A 20,561-nucleotide genomic window follows, 5' to 3' on the forward strand; every position below is an offset into this window, starting at 1 on the left:
CGAAAATTTTTAAAGCTAATCCCATACCCGGCCCAATACCCGTCGGGTATCGGGTATACCCGTCCCATTTGTGTCGAGTTTCGGGTATACCCGTCGGGCTCGGGTATTTTTGCCATCCCTATTCAGATTACCCAACACACAACCAAGATTACTTGTATAGTGTGTTGTTTGAAACATGCTGCTCCTAAGCGCTTGTGTATCTCTAGCATACCTTTAAAAGAAAACGCATTAATATGTTGGATCTTGCACCAAGTACTAACCCGATTCCATATAGTTGTAGCGACATAACACAATGTGAATAGGTGGTCAGTTGTTTCATTATTTTCCCCGCACAGCCTACATCTCATCAAGCCCCGAAATATCCGTCATTTCTGTAATGCAACCAGTGTCAGCAACCGATCATGTTCTGCTCGCCAACCAAAAATATTGACTTTTTTCGGGACCAAATTAACCTAATCACACGGGTAATATGGAACGACGAAACTAGACATAAAGTTTTTATATGGCTGATCGCCTTCGTCAAAAAAAAGTTGTGATATTATATATATTATAGACAGCGTAAACCTTAACTGCTATCACTTCTAATTATGGTATAGGGTGTGTGGATGTTTTATCGTGAATACAAAGAATCATAATATACTTGTGCGTGATAATAAAAGCGGTCACTACCGCGATTGATTGATGGTTATTCTGCCAGAAACATCTAGTGAAATAATCATGATGACTAAGATAAAATACAGAACACAATCAAAATAAGTCATCATTTGTATCATGCAACTTCTTACAATTACTTCATTACATACATAGTCGACTACTACAAATGCTACTCTCCTTCGACATGTTGTATAACATTTATTCTGTCTTGAATGGTTGATATTTCTTGAGCTCAGTCAACAATCCTTTGATGGATCCGACAGCCGCGACCAACGAAACCACTAAACAAGTATAAGTCAGGATCTTTAGCCAAACCCAAGTGAACGAAAACTTCGGTATCTTGGCCCGAGCGATATACATCTCTATCGGAAAATAAACTGTCAAAGGGAAAAATGAAACCGCCCCTATCAACCCCACAAAGCTATTGAAGAAGGGGAAAATCATTGCGACCAATGCGGTTAACGCCACATAGGCTGTTCTCCACACCAACCTAAACATGTTAACGGGGTACTCCCCGCAACATGGCACGTTAACCACATGTTCAGTCGTTATAAACTTGCTCTCAGGCCAGCGTTGCTTACATTTCTTCTCGACAAACCCGAATATAGGTTGGCAAAAGACCTGAAACCACTCACATTTTTAGTAATAAAATGTTACTTGTTATAAAAATATAGTTTAGATGATTTTATACAAACCTGATATGCGCCTACAAGGTGAACGGCAATGCAAATATTTGCAATGTCGATGAGCCAAAATGGTTCATAGAAACCAAAACCGGTTAGGAAGTTGCCCGGTGCATCATTCCCAAATGCTGCATAACCGATGCAACCGCAAAGCATGTAAAACACTGTCGTCGTTAGAACACCGATAAGTGATGCTCTCTTCATCGTCTTGTTTTCTGGTGGATGCGATTTCAAAGTGTCCTGTATTTGTTTAGATTATGATGATTATTACGTACAATTAAAACAGATAAACATTGGTCATAATACTCTTTTTAATGTTTTCTATATAAATTTTGCTAAAACGGCTCCAACTTACATTGTCTTAATAATATCGATTAAGTATTGATATTCGTTTTTTATCGCTTTTGATTGCTATACCGAGTTCCATTATTATATTGATACTATATTAAACTGAACTGATACCGATTGAATTCTAGTCGCAACGCGCGGAGAAATTTTACAAGTTTTTTTTATCCCCAAACACATCATATGCAACCGAAATATTCTAAAAGGCTTTGAACCTAGGATCTCCACTCTAAGAGGCATGAACCTCTACAAAGCAGGCTAGACTTAAAGGCACATAATTATGAGAAATTAACGATAATGCACTTAGATCCGTTATCGTTAATCACATGCCATTAGTTACATAGACGATAATGAAGCAAACATTACAGGTAACAGGTCTAGAAAGGTTCGGTGTAAAGCATTAGTATTTTTGTGATTGGAGAAGGCAGATATTCACATGGCATAAAAAGTTTGTGGCTAATTTGTCAATTTTCTAACTTGAAGGACTGATTGTGACATCTGTCAAACGAAATCAATGCCTCGTTTTTTGTGTGTTATTAAAAATATTATTTAATGGTTTTTAAAGCGCAAACAAACGCTGTTTAATTTACATCATATCAATCAAGGAATGGGATCAAATACAAACACTTAAGTTTGTAAGAACCATAAGAACCAATACATAATTGACAAGTGTCCATCAATAAAAAATTAGTTTAGGGGTAATTTAGACTTTTTGACCATATTTATTTATAACTAATTAAAAATAATTACAAAAAATATAATCAGCACAACACTATATAATTAGCACAACATCATTAATCGTTCTTCATTATCAGCACATCGTTCTCGAATCGTTCTCCATTATCAACATAAACGACATTAGCACAACATCTTCAATCGTTCTCCATTATCAGCACACCAGATGTGCTGATTATATCTACTTTTGGTGTTTGTTTGTATTATTTTGTAATTAACACATAATCAGCACCTTATTAGCACAAATATAAAACACCTTTTGTTAACTTTTTTTAAAAAACACTTTTATAAATACAAAAAAGTATAGCAATATGGTACTCATATTAAAGATAAAAAAATACTTGATTTTATGGTATATATTTTTAAAAAAAATAATGAAGTATATAAAAGTTATTTTAGTTTAAAAAACCTTGGTGGAATTTGTATTTAATAGAAAATGGTCAAATGACTAGCAATTTTACAAAATTACCCCTAATTTGTTAGTAGTAATTTTTAATTATAAGAGTTTTATTTATAATCAATATCAACCCTTGATTTAAATTAACAATGGTTCAGATCTGTTCTTACGGTTCTTATAATTAGCACTGTTTGTACAGGATCTCAACCCTATCAATCAAATATAAAAACATAAATACTTATATCATTTCAAATCAAATATATAAATACTTATTCTTAGAACATGTGTAGTGGTAGCAATTTATAATGCCCCCACCATGGGGCATTATATGACATGTGGCATCCTAGTCACACTTGAGCATTATAACAAAAGTGGTGTAGTGGGCATAATGCCCTATAATGCCCTACCAATCATTAAACAAAAAAAAAAAAAAAACTATTTTCTCATTGGCTAGTCAAACCCATTCAAACCTTCCACAATTCATTTAGGCGTTTTCATTAAAACGCCAAACCCATTTTTCTTTGCCCTATAATGCCCTATGTAATGGAGAAGGGGGCGTTTTTTTTGCCCTATAATGCCCTATAATGCCCCACTACACATGGTAGAAACAAGAAACTTATACGCTTTCGTTTAATTAACTGGTTAATGTTAATTAATTTATTAACGTATTAATATTATTCCGAGTAAAGTCTTTTCATGTGTATCGGATTTTCCACCAGGATGCCTATTAACTAGGTATTTAATGCACATTAATTATAAAACTAATTATACTTATGCCTAAAAAGAAATAAATAAAATAATTAAACACGAACCTGAATTTCGATAAGAACAGTTGAAAAAACATACGAGAAAGCAATGTCTCCAATGGCTTGAAATGTTCGCCACGCCTTCTCTGAACTCGACAAATTCGGTCCTACTTCCGTACCCGTTAGAGTTGTCTTCGTGTGCGCCCCTTCTGAACATGTTTAATACATAATTTATTTTATTACTATTTATTTAAAAAATATACCTTAAAATGTATAAAGGTGAAAACTTACTTGCTACTGTAGCAATAGAGAGACCGAGTCCAATGAGAGAGTAAGCATAAGACATTACTGCGGCTAGTATCGATAACCATGATAGTTTATGAAAATTTGGGATTTGGCTTAACACTATCTGTACAGCTGCAAACACAGCCATGTATGGATAATTCGACGGTTGACAATGTGCATCGTGCCCGTTATAGTGAAAACAATGTGATTTTTTCACTGCCCTGTATATTAAATAGCAAAATGTAATTAAACTTATGTATTAACCATAAGTTACGAAACGAGTTTTATTTTACATTTTAGAAAAGAGAGGTGTCAACGGAAAATAAATACACAAAAATATAATTTTTAGATAACTAATTAATTCTAGATAGCTAATTAATATGATTCAATGTACTTACACAACGCTTATAGAAGCAGTGATTGTGTAACCGATAGTAGCTCCAACAAGGTTGACATACTGAGCTATCCCACATAACAGCACCTTTTTCCCTCCTGTTTAAAGACAATTTTGGCCTTGATATAAATCATTTAACTAGAAAAAAAATACACATCTAGTAAAACTAAACATTTTGTACCTAGAGTGGCTCGAACCGCATCCATGTAGGTGTAGTTACGCTTCCCATGAACCGGGTCCGGTGCACGGTAAGCGTCAGCGAGAAGGATGGAGGTGAAATAAGTGATGAACGAAAATGTCATGAGAACCGCTGGACCAGCAACCCAACCTAGCTGCGCAATCGCCCATGCTAGCGACAGCACACCAGACCCAATCACAGCAGTTATAATGTGTGCGCTTGCGGTCAAACAAGTCCCTAGCCAAAACAAACCACAAACGTCACTACATAACCAAGAAAGTATCAATGAAATGAAATGAAATGAGTTGAATTTTGGTAAAATGTTTACCGGTTCGTTTCTCGCGACCGTCATCATCGAGGTGCTTCGGAGTCGGGTCGTTGGTGATATGAAATGTTGAAGGGGTGTCCATGGATGTGTGTTCGGAGATGAGGATTGGTTAGTAGAGCAGGTGAACGGTGGAAGGGATTTAAAAGGAGAAAAGAAGGGTAAAAGTGTCACAAAGCATTTAATGAAAATCAAATTACACAAGGTTTCTTTAAAAGTCAAAACATATTCATTTCTTTATGACTAGATTATGACTAGAGTAGTATTGACTATTGAACCGTCCCATAATAAAGGTATTATTTTTTCCTGATTTGTTGAAAATACATATAATTGTTAAAAATAAATTATTGTTTTGGCCCATGTGGTTTAGTTAGTTTAACTCTTTCAACCCAAAAAGAATATTTTAAATGTAAGAATAATTAGGTAATTATATACCTTAAGGGCAGTTTTTAATAATTACAATTACAAAGTTTTTTTATAATATTTGAAAGATTATTAATGCGATTACTCAAGGCTTTTTATTATTTCATTATTTTCACGATTATTATTTAAGAAAATTTACGTTTTAAATAAACAAATAGATATGCATTATTATCAACCGCTTGTTTTTATAAATATCATTTTAAAAAATAATTTGTTTTTTAATATTTTGTTTAAACCATCTATCGTTTTTAAAATTGTTCATTTTTAAACCGTTTGTTTTTCTTAAAATTTTTCTTTTTAAAGTCGTTTGCCTTTTAAAGTTTTTTAAACACTTCATTTCATACCATTTTTTTTAAAATCATTTGTTTTTTAAACATTTTGAAACAACTCACTTTTTTAAGTTGTTCGTGTTTAAAATTTTAAAAAACGACGTGTATAAAAATAAGAAAAATGTAATATTTGAAACACGATGAAACATTCTAATAAAAGTTTGCAAACGATCGTTCATTTTTCAAACTTTATTTAGAGTGGTTTATTTCTTTTTCAAATCTTTCATTTCTTTCGATCTTTTGTTTATTCAAAATTCGTTATTTTTTTAACTTTTCGCTTATTAAATTCGTATGTTTTTTAAAACCTTACACTTGTTAACTTATTTTTTTAAGGTTTTGCTGTTTTATAAACGTTCTTTTTTTAATCTTCGTTTTTTAAACCACTCGTTTGTTTAAAATCGATCATTTTTTAATTCCTTCAATTTTTGAAAACGTTCATTTTTCCTACCGGGCATAAGTAAATTGAATACAAAGTTTCGAAAGTGAACGGTTTCAAAAACGGTTCAAAAAGAAACGGTTTAAGAAACGCATTTAATAATCAACAACTTAAAAAAAGAATTGTTTAAAAAAGTAAAAAAATGATTTTAAAAAGAACAGTGTTAAATGAATTGTTTAAAAAAACTTTAAAAGGCAAACAACTTAAAAAAACGATTTTAATAAATAAACGGTTTAAAAAGAAATAATTTTACATACGATATACGGTTTAAAAAAAAAGTTAAAAAACAAATGATTTTAAAAAGGACGTTTATAGAAATTAAACGCTTAATGAAAAAACATATTTATTCGTATATATAAAACATATTTTATTAAATAATGATTGTGAAAATAACAAAATAATAAAAAAAACTTGATTAATTGCATTAATAATATATTAAATATTAAAAAACCTTTGTAATTATTAAAAACAGCCCCTAAGGTATATAATGACCTAATTACCCTTACACTTAACTACAAAATAGTAACAAAATTTGTGTCAGGAGCCAAAACCTTTATAAAATGCAACCTCAGGGTTTGATTTGTTAAAATATTCATTTTTAGGCTGAAAGGGTTAAACCGGCTAAACCACAGGGGGCAAAAACAGTAATTTACTCAAATATTAATGTCATAATATGGTAGTGTTGGCATGGTGTAATAGAAAAAAATAGTTAAACAATATATATCTATGCTATATAATAAAAAACCATTCATGGGACACTTGTCATTATATTAGATCATGTATCTTTTGATTTTCTCAATCGGTTATGGATAATTATTATTTATAGATAACTCTCCTACTAAATATTATTTAGTTTAATCTCTTATGAATAATTATTATTTAGTTTAATATCTTCTCATTAATTATAGATAATTCTCCTACTAAATATAATCCCTTATGGATAATTGTTATTTGTAAATAACACTCCTACTAAATATTATTAAGTTTAATCTAATTATATTTAGTTTAATCTATTCCAATTAGTTATAGATAACTTTCCTACTAAATATTATTTAGTTTAATCTCTTCTACTTTATAGTTAATTTAATTATATTTAGTTTGATCTCTTCTAATTAATTATATATATATATATATCTCCTACTAAATATTATTTAGTTTAATCTCTTCTACCTAATTATAGATAATTATTATTAAGTTTAAATTTAATGTACTTCTCATTTATAATATTATTTATTTGATTTACTATATCATATTATCTTCATTGTACAATTTTTAATATAATAAAAGAAACCATTCATGGGACACTTATCATCATAGGATTAGGTTCGAGAGTGAACACCCCCCTCAGTTGTGAACTGTATGAACTCATCTTGGCCTTTGATTTCTATGATCTTGAGATTTAGATGAGTGACATGATGGTAATTATGTGGTTAATTTTTTCCATTTAATTAAATACAAAAAAAAGTATATGTGTAATTTCATCTTAAATTGATTGCATAAATCATGTTCTCTCTCATAAATTAAATAGGAAAGTAATTATATAAAAAAATAGATTTAAATCATTATCTTAATAATTGAAATCAGTTACATATTTCTCATTTTAATTCCTTATCTATAATATCTTTCCTATTTTAAATTCATTATCCTTGCTCTGTTTAAATGCGATGTACACATGTGTATTCTGATTTTGCCCTGTTTTTAATGCGATGTACACATGTGTATATCGCCTGTTTTTGTGATATCTCAGATTTTTTTTTGTATTGAATGTTTGATGTATACCTGTGAATTACTGTACACATTATGTACGATGCTGAGTACACATACGTACTGCTCTATTTATATCCAAGTACACATGTGTATACCGTTGAAATATGAAGGTTACATAGATCTTAAAAATCAAAATTTGAATTCTGGTGATTAAATCTGAAAAAATAAAATTGATATAAAAGATATTGTGGATAATGAATTTAAAATAGGAAAGATATTATGGATAAGGAATTAAAATAGGAAATATGTAACTGATTTCAATTATTAAGATAATGTTTTAAATCTAAATTTTTGTAAAATTACAATCCTACCCTTAACAACTAAAAAGGAAATCAAGGGTCCAGATGAGTTCACACAGTTCACTCTTGGGAGGTTGTTCACTCTAGAACCCAACCCTATCATCGTATTTGGTCATGTATCTTTTGATTTTCTCAATCTGTTATGGATAATTATTATTTATAGATAACTTTCCAACTAAATATTATTTAGTTTAATCTCGTATGGATAATTATTATTTAGTTTAATATCTCTCATTAATTATAGATAATTCTTCTACTAAATATAATCTCTTATTGGTAATTATTATTTGTAGATAACACTTCTATATTATTTAGTATAACCTAATTATATTTAGTTTAATCTCTTCCAATAAATTATAGATAACTCTCCTACTAAATATTATTTAGGAAAAATTACACCGTTGGTCCTTGTGGATTTTGCCAAATTTCAATGTCGGATACTAATAGTTTTTTGTTGCAAAAGCAGGTATTAACATTCTAATTTGTCACAATGTTGAGTACTAACGCCAAACATTGTCACAATGTTGAGTACTAAGGCGAAACCTTATTAACTTTCTTGGTTAAGTCTTTCTAAAGTGACTAAAATACCCTTTAATAATTAAAGCTTTTGGTCATTTTGTAAAACTTAGAAACCATAGGGACTATATGTGTTAAATAACAAAAGAGAAAGCCTTCCATTCAGGAGGTCTTCTCCGGTAAAGTCGCCAGATTCCGGCCATATCGGATCCACAAAAATTGTCTATTTAACTTGCTTTTTCGTTAATGTTTATTTCCATCATAATCCAAACTAACAACTCGTTTGTGTCATGTATAAACTGCAAATTATGATTATCCGCTATCCCGTTTAACTCCGAAATTCCGATCATCCTCTCGATCTGTTATATCTTCAATTCAAGTATGAACATACGCCTCTTGACCCAATGCGACCTGATTCCCACATAATTTCACCATCAATTTCGTCTCTACAACTGATCGGAGCTGCATTGGCATACCAGACGCTGATGATCAATTGTTGTACGTAACATCGTATACTGGTACAGATATTACAAGTTATTTATTCGTTTTATCATTCAAAACAAAAGCCTCATATTTATTTCAACTTACAAAACTGTTATATTCCTAGATCAGAAATTTGTTTTGATTATTTTTATAAATCTTAACTTGGTTTATTATTTAGATTAAGTTAAAAAATTTATTTTACTAGCATATTGTTATATATAAACTCAAAGTTTATAAATAATAAACTTCAAATCCATTTAACTTTACAAAAAAATGTAAATAAAACAAAAAACATTACTTTAAATTATTTTATAAAAAAAACTTTAAAAGACAAACAACTTAAAAAAAGATTTTCATAAATAAACGGTTTAAAAGGAAATAATTTTACAAACGCTATACGGCTTAAAAAAGGTTAAAAACAAATGATTTTAAAAAGGACGTTTATAAAAAAACAACGCTTAATGAAAAAACATATGTATTCATAGAACACATTTTATTAAATAATTATCGTGAAAATAACGAAATAATAAAAAAACATGATTAATTGCATTAATAATCTCTTAAATATTAAAAGAACTTTGTAATTATCAAAAACAACCCCTAAGGTATATCGTGACCTAATTACCCTTACACTTAACTACAAAAAAGTAATAAAGTTAGCGTCAGGGGTCAAAATCGTTATAAAATGCAACCTCGGGGCCTGATATGTTAAAATATTTATTTTTGTACAGATAGGGTTAAACTGACTAAACCACATGGGCCAAAACACTAATTTACTCAATTATTAATGTCATAATATGGTAGTGTTGGCATGATGTAATAGAAGAAAAATAGTTAAATAATCGTTTATTAAACAAGAAAATCTATATATATATATATATATATATATATATATATATATATATATATATATGTATGTATGTTTGTGTGTGTGTGTGTTTGTGTTTACGTAATTATTAAAGTTAAAACAAGAGAATATATATATATATATATATATATATATATATATATATAGGATTAGTTTCAAGAGTGAACACTAGTGTAGCTTACGAACTGAGTGAACTAATCCTGGCCATACACGTTTGTAGATCAATGGCCAGGATTTGTTCACTCAGTTCGCAAATACACTAGTGTTCACTCTAGAACCTCACCCCACATATATATATATATATATATATATATATATATATATATATATATATATATATATATATATATATATATATATATATAGGGGATGGATCATGAGAAAACTAGTTTAAATGAGAAAACCAAAAAACTAACTAAAAAAACCTACAAAAAACCTAAAAAAATACCAATTTTTTTTTACAATTTTTTAAAGAAAAATCGCTACTTTTTATGTATGGAAAAAAATTTTCAAAAAAAAAAAAAATTTGTTGTACTGCACATGTGCACTAATACGGAAAGCCTAAACCACTTAACCCACCCCCCACCGACACCCCCCAAAAACCTAAACCCCCCCCCCCCCTCCAAAAAAAACCTAAATTCACCCTCCCACCAAAAGCCTAACCCCCCACCCCCCAAAAACCTAAACCCCCCACCCCCCAAAAACCTAAAACTAAACCCTAAACATAAACCCGAAAAAAACCTAAACCCCCCACCCCCCCCCCCCCAAAAAAAAAAAACCTAAACCCCCCCCCCCCCCCACACCCAAAAACCTAATCCTAATCCTAAACCTCCAAAAAAACTAACCCTAAAAGCTAAACAAGACTCAAAAAGCGAATTTTAAGCATGTAATGCAATTGTGGTACATGTTATATTACACATGTGCACTACTATAATAATGGTGTTGAAAACAAGACGACACCATAAATCTTTTTTATGTCATAAAAAATATGCTCGAATATAGTTGAATGAAAGATAAGAAAATTTGTGATCTTATGGTGCCATTTTTGTTTTAAAATGATAACGTATGGAGAAATGGGAAATGTTTGAAAAGTTATATATTTTTTTCCAATTTTACCCCTCCTTCATTAAAAGTCCCCCCTCCTTCATTAAACGTCTCCCTCCCCCTCCTTTTTAGTGGATTTTAGTTAGTTTTCTAGTTTTCTCATTTATATCTAGTTTTCTCATGATCCTCTCCCTATATATATATATATATATATATATATATATATATATATATATATATATATATATATGGTTGGGTTCATTTCAGAACTCTAAATAACTACAGAACTTTCAGAACTCCTAATAAACAATCATTTTATATATAGATTTTTGTATTTAGGATCTTTTTATTATCTATTATATGAATTTCTTTGATTACATATATGTTAAAAGTAGTTTACATGTGTGTAATAGCCAAATTATATATATGTGTGTCATAACTAATTACATATATGTAGAAAAACTAGTTTACATATGTGTAATTATAAAATTACATATACAAAATGATAAAGTTCTTCTTAACATGTATGTAATCATAAAAATACACATAATAAATGATAAAATTATCCTAAACATAAAAATATATAAATAACAAGATTGTTTATTAGCAGTTCTGCGAGTTCTGTAAATATTTATGGTTCTGAAATGATCCTGGCCCTATATATATATATATATATATATATATATATATAGGGGACCGCTAGAATGAGAACCACCTCGAGTTGTAAGAACCGCGAGAACCACACCGTACGGGGCGAGGTGGACCAATTTTTTTTTTCAAAAACGTAGATGCATGTATTATAAACACATTCGTAAAAAACAAATTTAAAAAAAATGTCGTGCGTGTAGTTTTTTACACCACAAGTTTGTGGTTTACAAGTTCCGTAAATTTACGGAACTCGTAAACCACAAACTTGTGGTGTAAAAAACTACACCCACGGCATTTTTTAAATTTTTTTTTTACGAATGTGTTTATAATACATGTATCTACGTTTTTGAAAAACAAATTGGTCCACCTCGCCCCGGATCAAGTAGTTCTCGCGATTCTTACAACTCGAGGTGGTTCTCATTCTAGCGGCCCCCTATATATATATATATATATATATATATATATATATATATATATAGGGTGGGAGTTGGCTACAAAGTCCATTTTTCCTACAAAGTGTAAAAAGTCATAAAACACCATCATGTCAACCATAAAACACACTCAAGACCCACAAATAACAAAATAAAGATTACTAAAACGCCATATTTGTTGGTTTTGTGTTGTGTTTTTGATGATAAGGCTTTGATTAACGAATGACTAACGTTATTGTGTTTTATGTTGATTACCATGCTGTGTTTTATATTCATAGTTCTACGATGTTGTGTTTGAAGTTTTTATGGACTGTTAGGGTTTGGATATTATGTTTTAGTGATCTTCACTCTATTATTTGTGAGTTTTGAGTGTGTTTTATGGCTGAAATTGTAGTGTTTGATAACTTTGTACACTTTGTAGGAAAAATGGACTTTGTAGCCAAACCTCACCCTATATATATATATATATATATATATATATATATATATATATATATATATATATATATATATATATATATATATATATATATATATATATATAGTGGAGGGTTCAAATGAGAAGAATTTTTTTGTAAGAAGAAAAAAGAAGAAGTTTCAACCAATAAGAAGTCTTCATTTTACTTCATTTAATATTTGCATTTAATTTTAATATAAGGGTATATTGGTAAACTTACATAAATCATTAATTTGTGTTCTTTCCCTTTAATAACTAACTAAATTAAATTTGTAACTCCTTTTCAAAATATATACTTTTTCCAAATTAAAAAAATAACTTAATTTAAAGTGTAGAATAAATTACTAGTTGTGTAGGATAAATTACGAGTTGTGTAGGATATTTCGAGGTGTGTAGGATAAAATTCTATTTTGTGTAGGGTATATGTAGGAAAATTTTGATATGTGTAGGTTGGTAGATTATATGTAGGATAATTAATGATTAGTTGACTAATTAATTAAAGAGAGAAAAATTAATGATATGAGTTATAAATGAAATAGTATTTTACTAATATGCCCTTTCTTCTTTTTTTCTCACATTAGATTTGTTCTCAAATGAACCTTCCTATATATATATATATATATAGGGAGAAGATCATGCGAGAACCACCTCTTATTGTGAGAACCGCGAGAACCAATGTGAACACACCAAAAATGCCTAAAAATAGCTAAAAATCACACAAAAATTTTTTTTTGAATTTTTTAATATTTTTTATAAAAAAATCGCTACTTTTCGAAGCCAAAAAAAAAATTAAAAAATAAAATTGGCTTCTAAAAGTAGCGATTTTAACATAAAAAATTCAAAAAAAATCTTTTAGATTTTTTTATTTTTTTAGATTTTTTTTAGGTTTTTTGGGGGTTTAGTTTTTAGCATTTTAGCTTGGGGGGGGGGGTTAGGTTTTTGGGGGGTGGGGGAGGGGGTTTAGGTTTTTTTTTTTTTTTGGGGGGGTGGGGTTAGGTTTTTTTTATGTTTTTTTTAGCATTTAGCTTGGGGGGGGGGGTTTAGGTTTTTTTAGGGGGGGGGGTGGGGGTTAGGTTTTTTTTAGCTATTTTAGGTTGTGTTCACATTGGTTCTCAAGGTTCTCACAATAAGGGTGGTTCTCGCATGAGCCCCTCCCTATATATATATATATATATATATATATAAAGGTCTTTAGACTTCTCTACCCAAAACGCCAAACTCATGAATAAAACGCCATTACATTCCCGCCTTAAAAATACAAAGAACACATCATCCTAATCTAAACGCCATTAAATATAAAACGTCAAACTTTGTTTTTAAACGATAAAGCAGAACAAACAGTAACTGAAATGACTGAACTTAATTAATACCATTTATTATAATAAAATCCTGCCTAAAATACGCGCTAAAAACATTCTATATAAACAACATCTCAGGCCTTCCATTAAACACACCGAACCCAAAACGTTATATTTTACTATATACCATTTATCTTAGAAACGCCAAAAAACCGAAACATCAAACACACCAAACCAAAGTGCCATATTTTACTATATACCAATCATCTTAAAAAACGCCAAAAAACCCAAACATCAAATATTCCAATCGACGTTTCTTTTAGATACACTATTTTCTCAGTAAAACGCCAAAAATGACAAACATCGTTTCTTATATATTCAATATTGTTCTACACGAAGTTTCGCATAATGTATTGTTAACTGCATGAGATGGACAAATCTTCAAGAAAATGATGCTGATGTTAGACTTATGTCATTTTCTGTGCTTTGTTCTTAACGAATATTTGAATGACATGAAGAGACAGATGACACTGATGAGTGGGTTGAAGATAAAGATGAAGATAAAGATAAACTTCAAACAAAAAACTCACGTCATTTTGTGCTTCCAACCGGCCACAAAAAAGCTACTTCAACAACAAAAAAAATGAATCATACCATAGTCAAACCACCGGTGAAGATGTTTCAAAGAAGAAAGAGACTGGTGACAGTGAAGATTTGGAAGATGAATTGTTTCTATTTTTTTTTAATTTTCTTTTTCAGTTGTTTGTTATATATTTTTCAGCTAAGAACAAAATACATTATTTCTCAAAAAATATATATATAATAAAACGCCACACAGACAAATGCTTGTGAAACGCCATCATGCCATAAAACGCCCAAAAACTCTCAAACTATAATAAAATTACTTTGGACAAGTATTATTAAAAACTCAAAAAAAAAGTATAAAACAAGGTACAAGAGAATAGAACAAAGTGCCATCTTTATCTAAACCATATTAAAAATACAAAACGGCAAAATCTTGAAAAGGTAACTACAAACAGTAAACTGAAACGATAAACAGATGAAGTTGAACAAACTGTAACTACAAAACAGTAAACTGAACCGACGGAAACTTTGTTAATAACATTTATTATATTAAAAGCCACTCCATTTGAAAATTATTTTTTTTATCTTTTCAAAACGCCATAACTACCTGTTGAATTTATTTATCTTTCCAAAACGCCATAATTACCTGTCACTTTTTAGACTGCATCCAACATGCGCCGGAAAAAAAAAGTCATTGTAAAAGTAGAACATGTAAACACAACTTAAACACTCTATACATTATCTAAAATGCCACAAAAACAATATCTATGTAACACATAAACGATTAATTCAACGATACAGATCTTAAAAAAACCAGTAAAACGCCAGGTAGTTATTGAATCTAACTAAACGCCAAAAAAATCTTAGACGCCAAAAATGAATCAATATTGTGACACACGCATTTGGGAAAAAAAGAAGATTAGAAAGACAAAAAAGCCCCTCGAACCCTGATTATATCCCGCATCACGTGTTCCATCAGGATGCGTTGTCACCGTTCTCGCACTTTAGGGCATTTTCTCCTGATCTGGTTTCTCTCTCTCTCTCTCTCTCTCTCTCTCTCTTTATATATATATATATATATATATATATATATATATATATATATATAAGGTTAGGTTCATAGTAGAGAGTTCAACTGAGAAGAATTAAAAATTAAGAATAAAAAGAATAAAGGATAGAAAGGTAATTTGAACAAATCATTTAATGACTTTATTATTTATTTTTGATATTCAAATTAATGAACTTTAATCATTTAATGAGTCAATCTTATAAAATAGTTGTGCAGCTTACACAATAAAAACAATCTTGCACATGATCTTACATTTTCAACGTTTCCTACACAATTAAAACAATATTTTGGAGTAGGATACACAATGTGTAGGACTCAAACACTTTTAAATAATTTTGCGACTCATAATAAAATATGTGTAGGACCCAAAATTTTTAAAAAATTTTGTCACTTCTAATAAAATTTGTGTAGGAGCCAATACATTAATGATGGTGAAAGGAGTAATTTAATTTATGGTTGCATTAATAAGACTTGAGTAACTCTTTAAAAAATTTATTAATATTCTACATCAAAATGTCTATACTACCCTTAGTAATTAAAACATTAATTAAAAGTGGACAAAAATGATATCTTGATTCACAACCATTGATCAAAAAAATATATGGTCTAGATTAATTCATTTTTTCTTCTTTTAAGAAGATTCTTCTCAAATGAACCTCCCCCTATATATATATATATATATATATATATATATATATATATATATATATATATATATATATATATATATATATATATATATATATAGGGTTGGGTTCATTTCAGAACTCTAAATAATTGCAGAACTTTCAGAACTCCTAATAAACAATCATTATATATATATATATATATATATATATATATATATATATATTGTATTTAAGATCTTTTTATCATCTATTATATGTATTTTTATGATTACATACATGTTAAAAGTAGTTTACATATGTCTAATAACCAAATTAAATATATGTGTAATAACTAATTAAATATATGTAAAAAAACTAGTTTACATAAGTGTAATTATAAATTTACATATAAAAAATGATAAAATTACTCTTAACATGTAGGTATTCATAAAAATACACAGAATAAATGATAAAATTATCCTAAACATAAAAATATATAAATAAAAAGATTGTTTATTAGGAGTTCTGCGAGTTCTGTAAATATTTATGGTTCTGAAATGATCCTTACCCTATATATATATATATATATATATATATATAAATAGGGAGAAGATCATGTGAGAACCACCTCTTATTGCGAGAACCGCGAGAACCAATGTGAACACATGGCAAACTTGTAATTATGTTATGTCTATTATAAAACACGCTATGTTATCACTATCTAGTTTAGAATTCTTAGGGTTTCTTTCATCTTCTTATGGTTTCTTTCACCTGAGCAGTTCATTTACACCGACGACGTTCACGTATCTCACCGGATTTCACAGCGGGCGATAGGCGACATGGTGTTTACGATGGCGTCCTCAACGAACAACCCACCATTTACATCGAACAACCCTAACGGTAACTCTACATCACTATATCGCATCCTCTAATTCATCACGTGTCGATCCTCACACATCTGATGTTCCACCTCATACATTCTCTGATAATCATTCTCATAATCTGATGCTAACATTGTTGGTGACATTGTTAATCAGTGGCATATGTGGTAGATGTTAAAAGGGGTTGATGTCGATGTCTCTGTCAGAGACGTAGATAGGGGCGTAGATGGTAAGGGTTCTACCAAGTCGGCTGATATCAGCAAATTTCAACCGGTGTCATCTGAGGTATGTACAGTAATTATGTTAATTTGAGAATGCACATGTGCATGATTGTATTTGAGGTATGTACAACATTGATATTTATTTGAAATACATACAGTATGTACGATGTTTATGTTTTAAGGTAATAATGCACGTGTGCATATGCCGTAATACATTCATATTAACTTAATCTGACAAAATATGCATATGTGCATAACTATGCACATGTGCACTAACATGACTGACGTGTCGATCCTCACACATCTGATGTTCCACCTCATACATTCTCTTACATTCTCTGATAATCCTTCTCATACATCTGATGCTAACATGGTTGGTGACATTGTTGGTCCATCTGCTGTTAATACCATTAACAGTTACAAGATTATGTCTAAAATAATTGAAAGTCAACATATTCCTCATAACTTCAAAAAATCCAGATTTTTGACTCTATATCTACATCAGACAATGTTATCCTATCTGCCAATGTTACTGTATCTGAATCTTGTGATACCACTTAGACTGGGACAACACCTACAAATACAGAACATCAACATTTGCAGTTCATACGGTTTGAGACTAAAGGTATTACATGTCTATTTTTTAAATTGTACTTCATTAGATGATACACACATTTGCACCATGTTAACAGTTACATTATGTTGTAATTGATACTACATTAAATTATATGCACACGTGCATTATGTTAATTACATTATGGTTGTCGATGATACTGCAATAACATATATGCACATGTGCATTATGTTGACATTCACATTATGTCATTATATATTAACTGATAAAGCACATGTGCATTCTATTTACAATTGAATTATTCACATGTGCATCATCTTTACAATTACATTATGTATACATCTAATGACAATCCGTAAACATCACAAAGTAATCATCATAGATAAACTTTTATCCAATTGTACATAACCATACATATGTTAAAAAATAACTACTGCCACATAGTTATCATTAATAAACATCATACAACTAACTTGTTGTTTTGTACGTATATTATATATACTTATCATACATACGTGCATCCCATCACGTAATAATTACAACGTTAAACATTTTTTATTTATTACTTACACAGGAATAATTATGGCTGCTATACATTCTACACCTGACTAATGAATTCGAGGTATCATTTTACGTGCATCCCATCATATGGATTATGTCAATGAATTCGAGCTAGCATTTTACTATTCAATATATCATTTACAACTTACTGTTTTAAATTTTAACATTATTATTCACATCATGCACATATGCATCAGGAATCATATTCAGTAATCATATTCTCACATATGCATCCATTATTCTTTTCTTACTACAACCTATGCAAATGTGCATATTACCGTTAATGTAACTATTTGCCTTACTAAATGTTTATTCACATGTGCAGGTGTCACCCAATGTATCTAAATCCATTATTTTTTTCCTAAAATAATCTATGCACATGTATATATTACCCTTAATGTATATACTTTACTGACTATATTTTTTATGCACATGTGCAGGTGTCACTCAATGTACCTGAACAAATAGTAAGTTGTACATGCCTCGGGTTCACCTGCAATGGATACCTTTACCGACATTCATTCTGTATATTCCGTTACAACCAAATTGAGCGAATCCCATCACACTACATCATTCCACGATGGAAACGAGATGCGCTCCCATCAGTTGTGCATAGCATATCTAACATGTACTCCTCCGACAAAAGTGAATTTGTTATCATCCACAATGAAATAATAGATCTATTCACACAATGCATGACCCCACTGAGACGCAATCTCGATAATCTACGTTTGTTATCTGCTAAAATCCAATGCATCAGAAACCGCATATTTTTTCATATTTGAAACGATCCCTTGTGAACCTCAGCCTCGATCAAACCAAAAAACTGCAAACATCAGTGATATATAAAACACACCTGCAAATTTAAGCACAAGTGTTCATCCTCCTCAATGTATTAGAAACAAAGGGTGTGGGACCAAAAAAACAACAGGTCGGCGCCGGTGGTCAGAAATTAAAGATAAGCGAAAGAAGTCTGATAAGCAAAAGATGGCCGCACGTTTATGCAATAAATGCAACAAATATGTTTTCGACCATGATTCACGCAGCTGTGAGAAAATTAAGGCTGCCAAACTTGATGCACGAGCAACTAAACATGCTGCTACTATCGCTGCTGGATTCCCTGCCCCGCCCGATTCCGGTTCCGATGATGTTGATCTCGATGACACCGATGAGTATTCTGGTGAGTACTCTTCTTCTGATGAGTACTCTTCTTCTGATGATGACCCTGAAGACCTTGTATACATGCAAGAACCTGAGCAAACTCTTAGGCGTTCGAACAGACGTCGTAAATCAACCAACCCAACTCGTGATTCTGGATTGATCTATTATCTATGACAACTTGTGATTATTGAAATGAACTTTTTATGACTAAAAATAGTTGTTTTGATTATGTTTTTAAATGAACTATTTATGCATTTTTCATATATTTATGATTGCCATCATACTACCTTGTTACCAACTTCATATTATATGTAATCCTTTGTAATTTTATTATTACCCACCTAACATAATGTAATTTCATTATTACCCACCTAACATACAATACCAATCTTAATGTGACAGAAAAATGCACATCTGCATACATGTTTACTGTATCGACAACAAAAATGCACATGTGCATACGTGTTTACTGTTTGACTCCACATGGTTACTAATATATGGTTACTAAAATGAAAAAAATATATCCTACATTAATGAGTATAACCATTTGTTATACTTTACATATGAATATATCCAGTTGTATTACATTACATACTAAAAAATGCACATTGTAACACTTTATGCACATGCGCATACCCAATATTTCATTTACTAAACAACATAATATATCATATATTAACAATCGGATCCATTTGTAACACATTATATATTACTAACATGCATTTAACTATTACTAACATGCATGAACAACCATTGTGACACCTGTGTCACCGCGACCATCAAACAAATACCAAGCCGATGAAATATCGTATTTCATACTTGGGATCTTGTATAAATATGTGTATCTATTGCACATATCAATTCTAGTTCAATTTCAAACTTTACATCGCTTTCTTGAGAATTATACGCAACCTGGTGCGAAAACGTACTCAGTTTAATGCGACAAATACTCCGGGACATCAACATATACTTAACATACCTTAAATAACCTTTACATAACATAGAAATAAGTTGTGAAGGCTTTGGTATGGCAAAAACAAGTTAATTCGCTTACAGGGACTAAACTTGACAAACTGCGAAAGTATGCCAATTTGAACTGTAACGAACATTCCGGAACATGTCCATAAGTTAAACATACCATAAATATCCTTTATATAGTT

General features: G+C 30.3%; 1 protein-coding gene across 1 annotated transcript; it reads right to left on the reverse strand.

Annotated features, from left to right (window-relative positions):
• Positions 1 to 689: 689 nt before the first annotated feature.
• Positions 690 to 4,879, reverse strand: LOC110878231 (amino acid permease 6). The gene is made up of 7 exons (XM_022126499.2): positions 4,746 to 4,879; positions 4,421 to 4,654; positions 4,244 to 4,337; positions 3,852 to 4,066; positions 3,627 to 3,769; positions 1,350 to 1,577; positions 690 to 1,275 (listed from the first exon to the last, which is right to left on the reverse strand). Exons 1-7 carry the CDS (start codon positions 4,825 to 4,827, stop codon positions 853 to 855), a joined length of 1,419 nt encoding a protein of 472 aa, XP_021982191.1. The 5' UTR covers positions 4,828 to 4,879; the 3' UTR covers positions 690 to 852.
• Positions 4,880 to 20,561: the final 15,682 nt, after the last annotated feature.

This window comes from Helianthus annuus, chromosome 9, assembly GCF_002127325.2.
Source record: "Helianthus annuus cultivar XRQ/B chromosome 9, HanXRQr2.0-SUNRISE, whole genome shotgun sequence".
Taxonomy (NCBI): Eukaryota; Viridiplantae; Streptophyta; class Magnoliopsida; order Asterales; family Asteraceae; genus Helianthus; species Helianthus annuus.

Excerpts from the sequence above, each read along its gene's own strand:
- LOC110878231 (XM_022126499.2), bottom strand. The coding sequence starts at position 4,827 with ATGGACACCCCTTCAACATTTCATATCACCAACGACCCGACTCCGAAG. Across the intron at positions 1,578-3,626 it reads CTGTTCTTATCGAAATTCAG|GACACTTTGAAATCGCATCC; the intron begins GTTCGTGTTTAA and ends AAACAAATACAG. Across the intron at positions 1,276-1,349 it reads ACCTTGTAGGCGCATATCAG|GTCTTTTGCCAACCTATATT; the intron begins GTTTGTATAAAA and ends GAGTGGTTTCAG.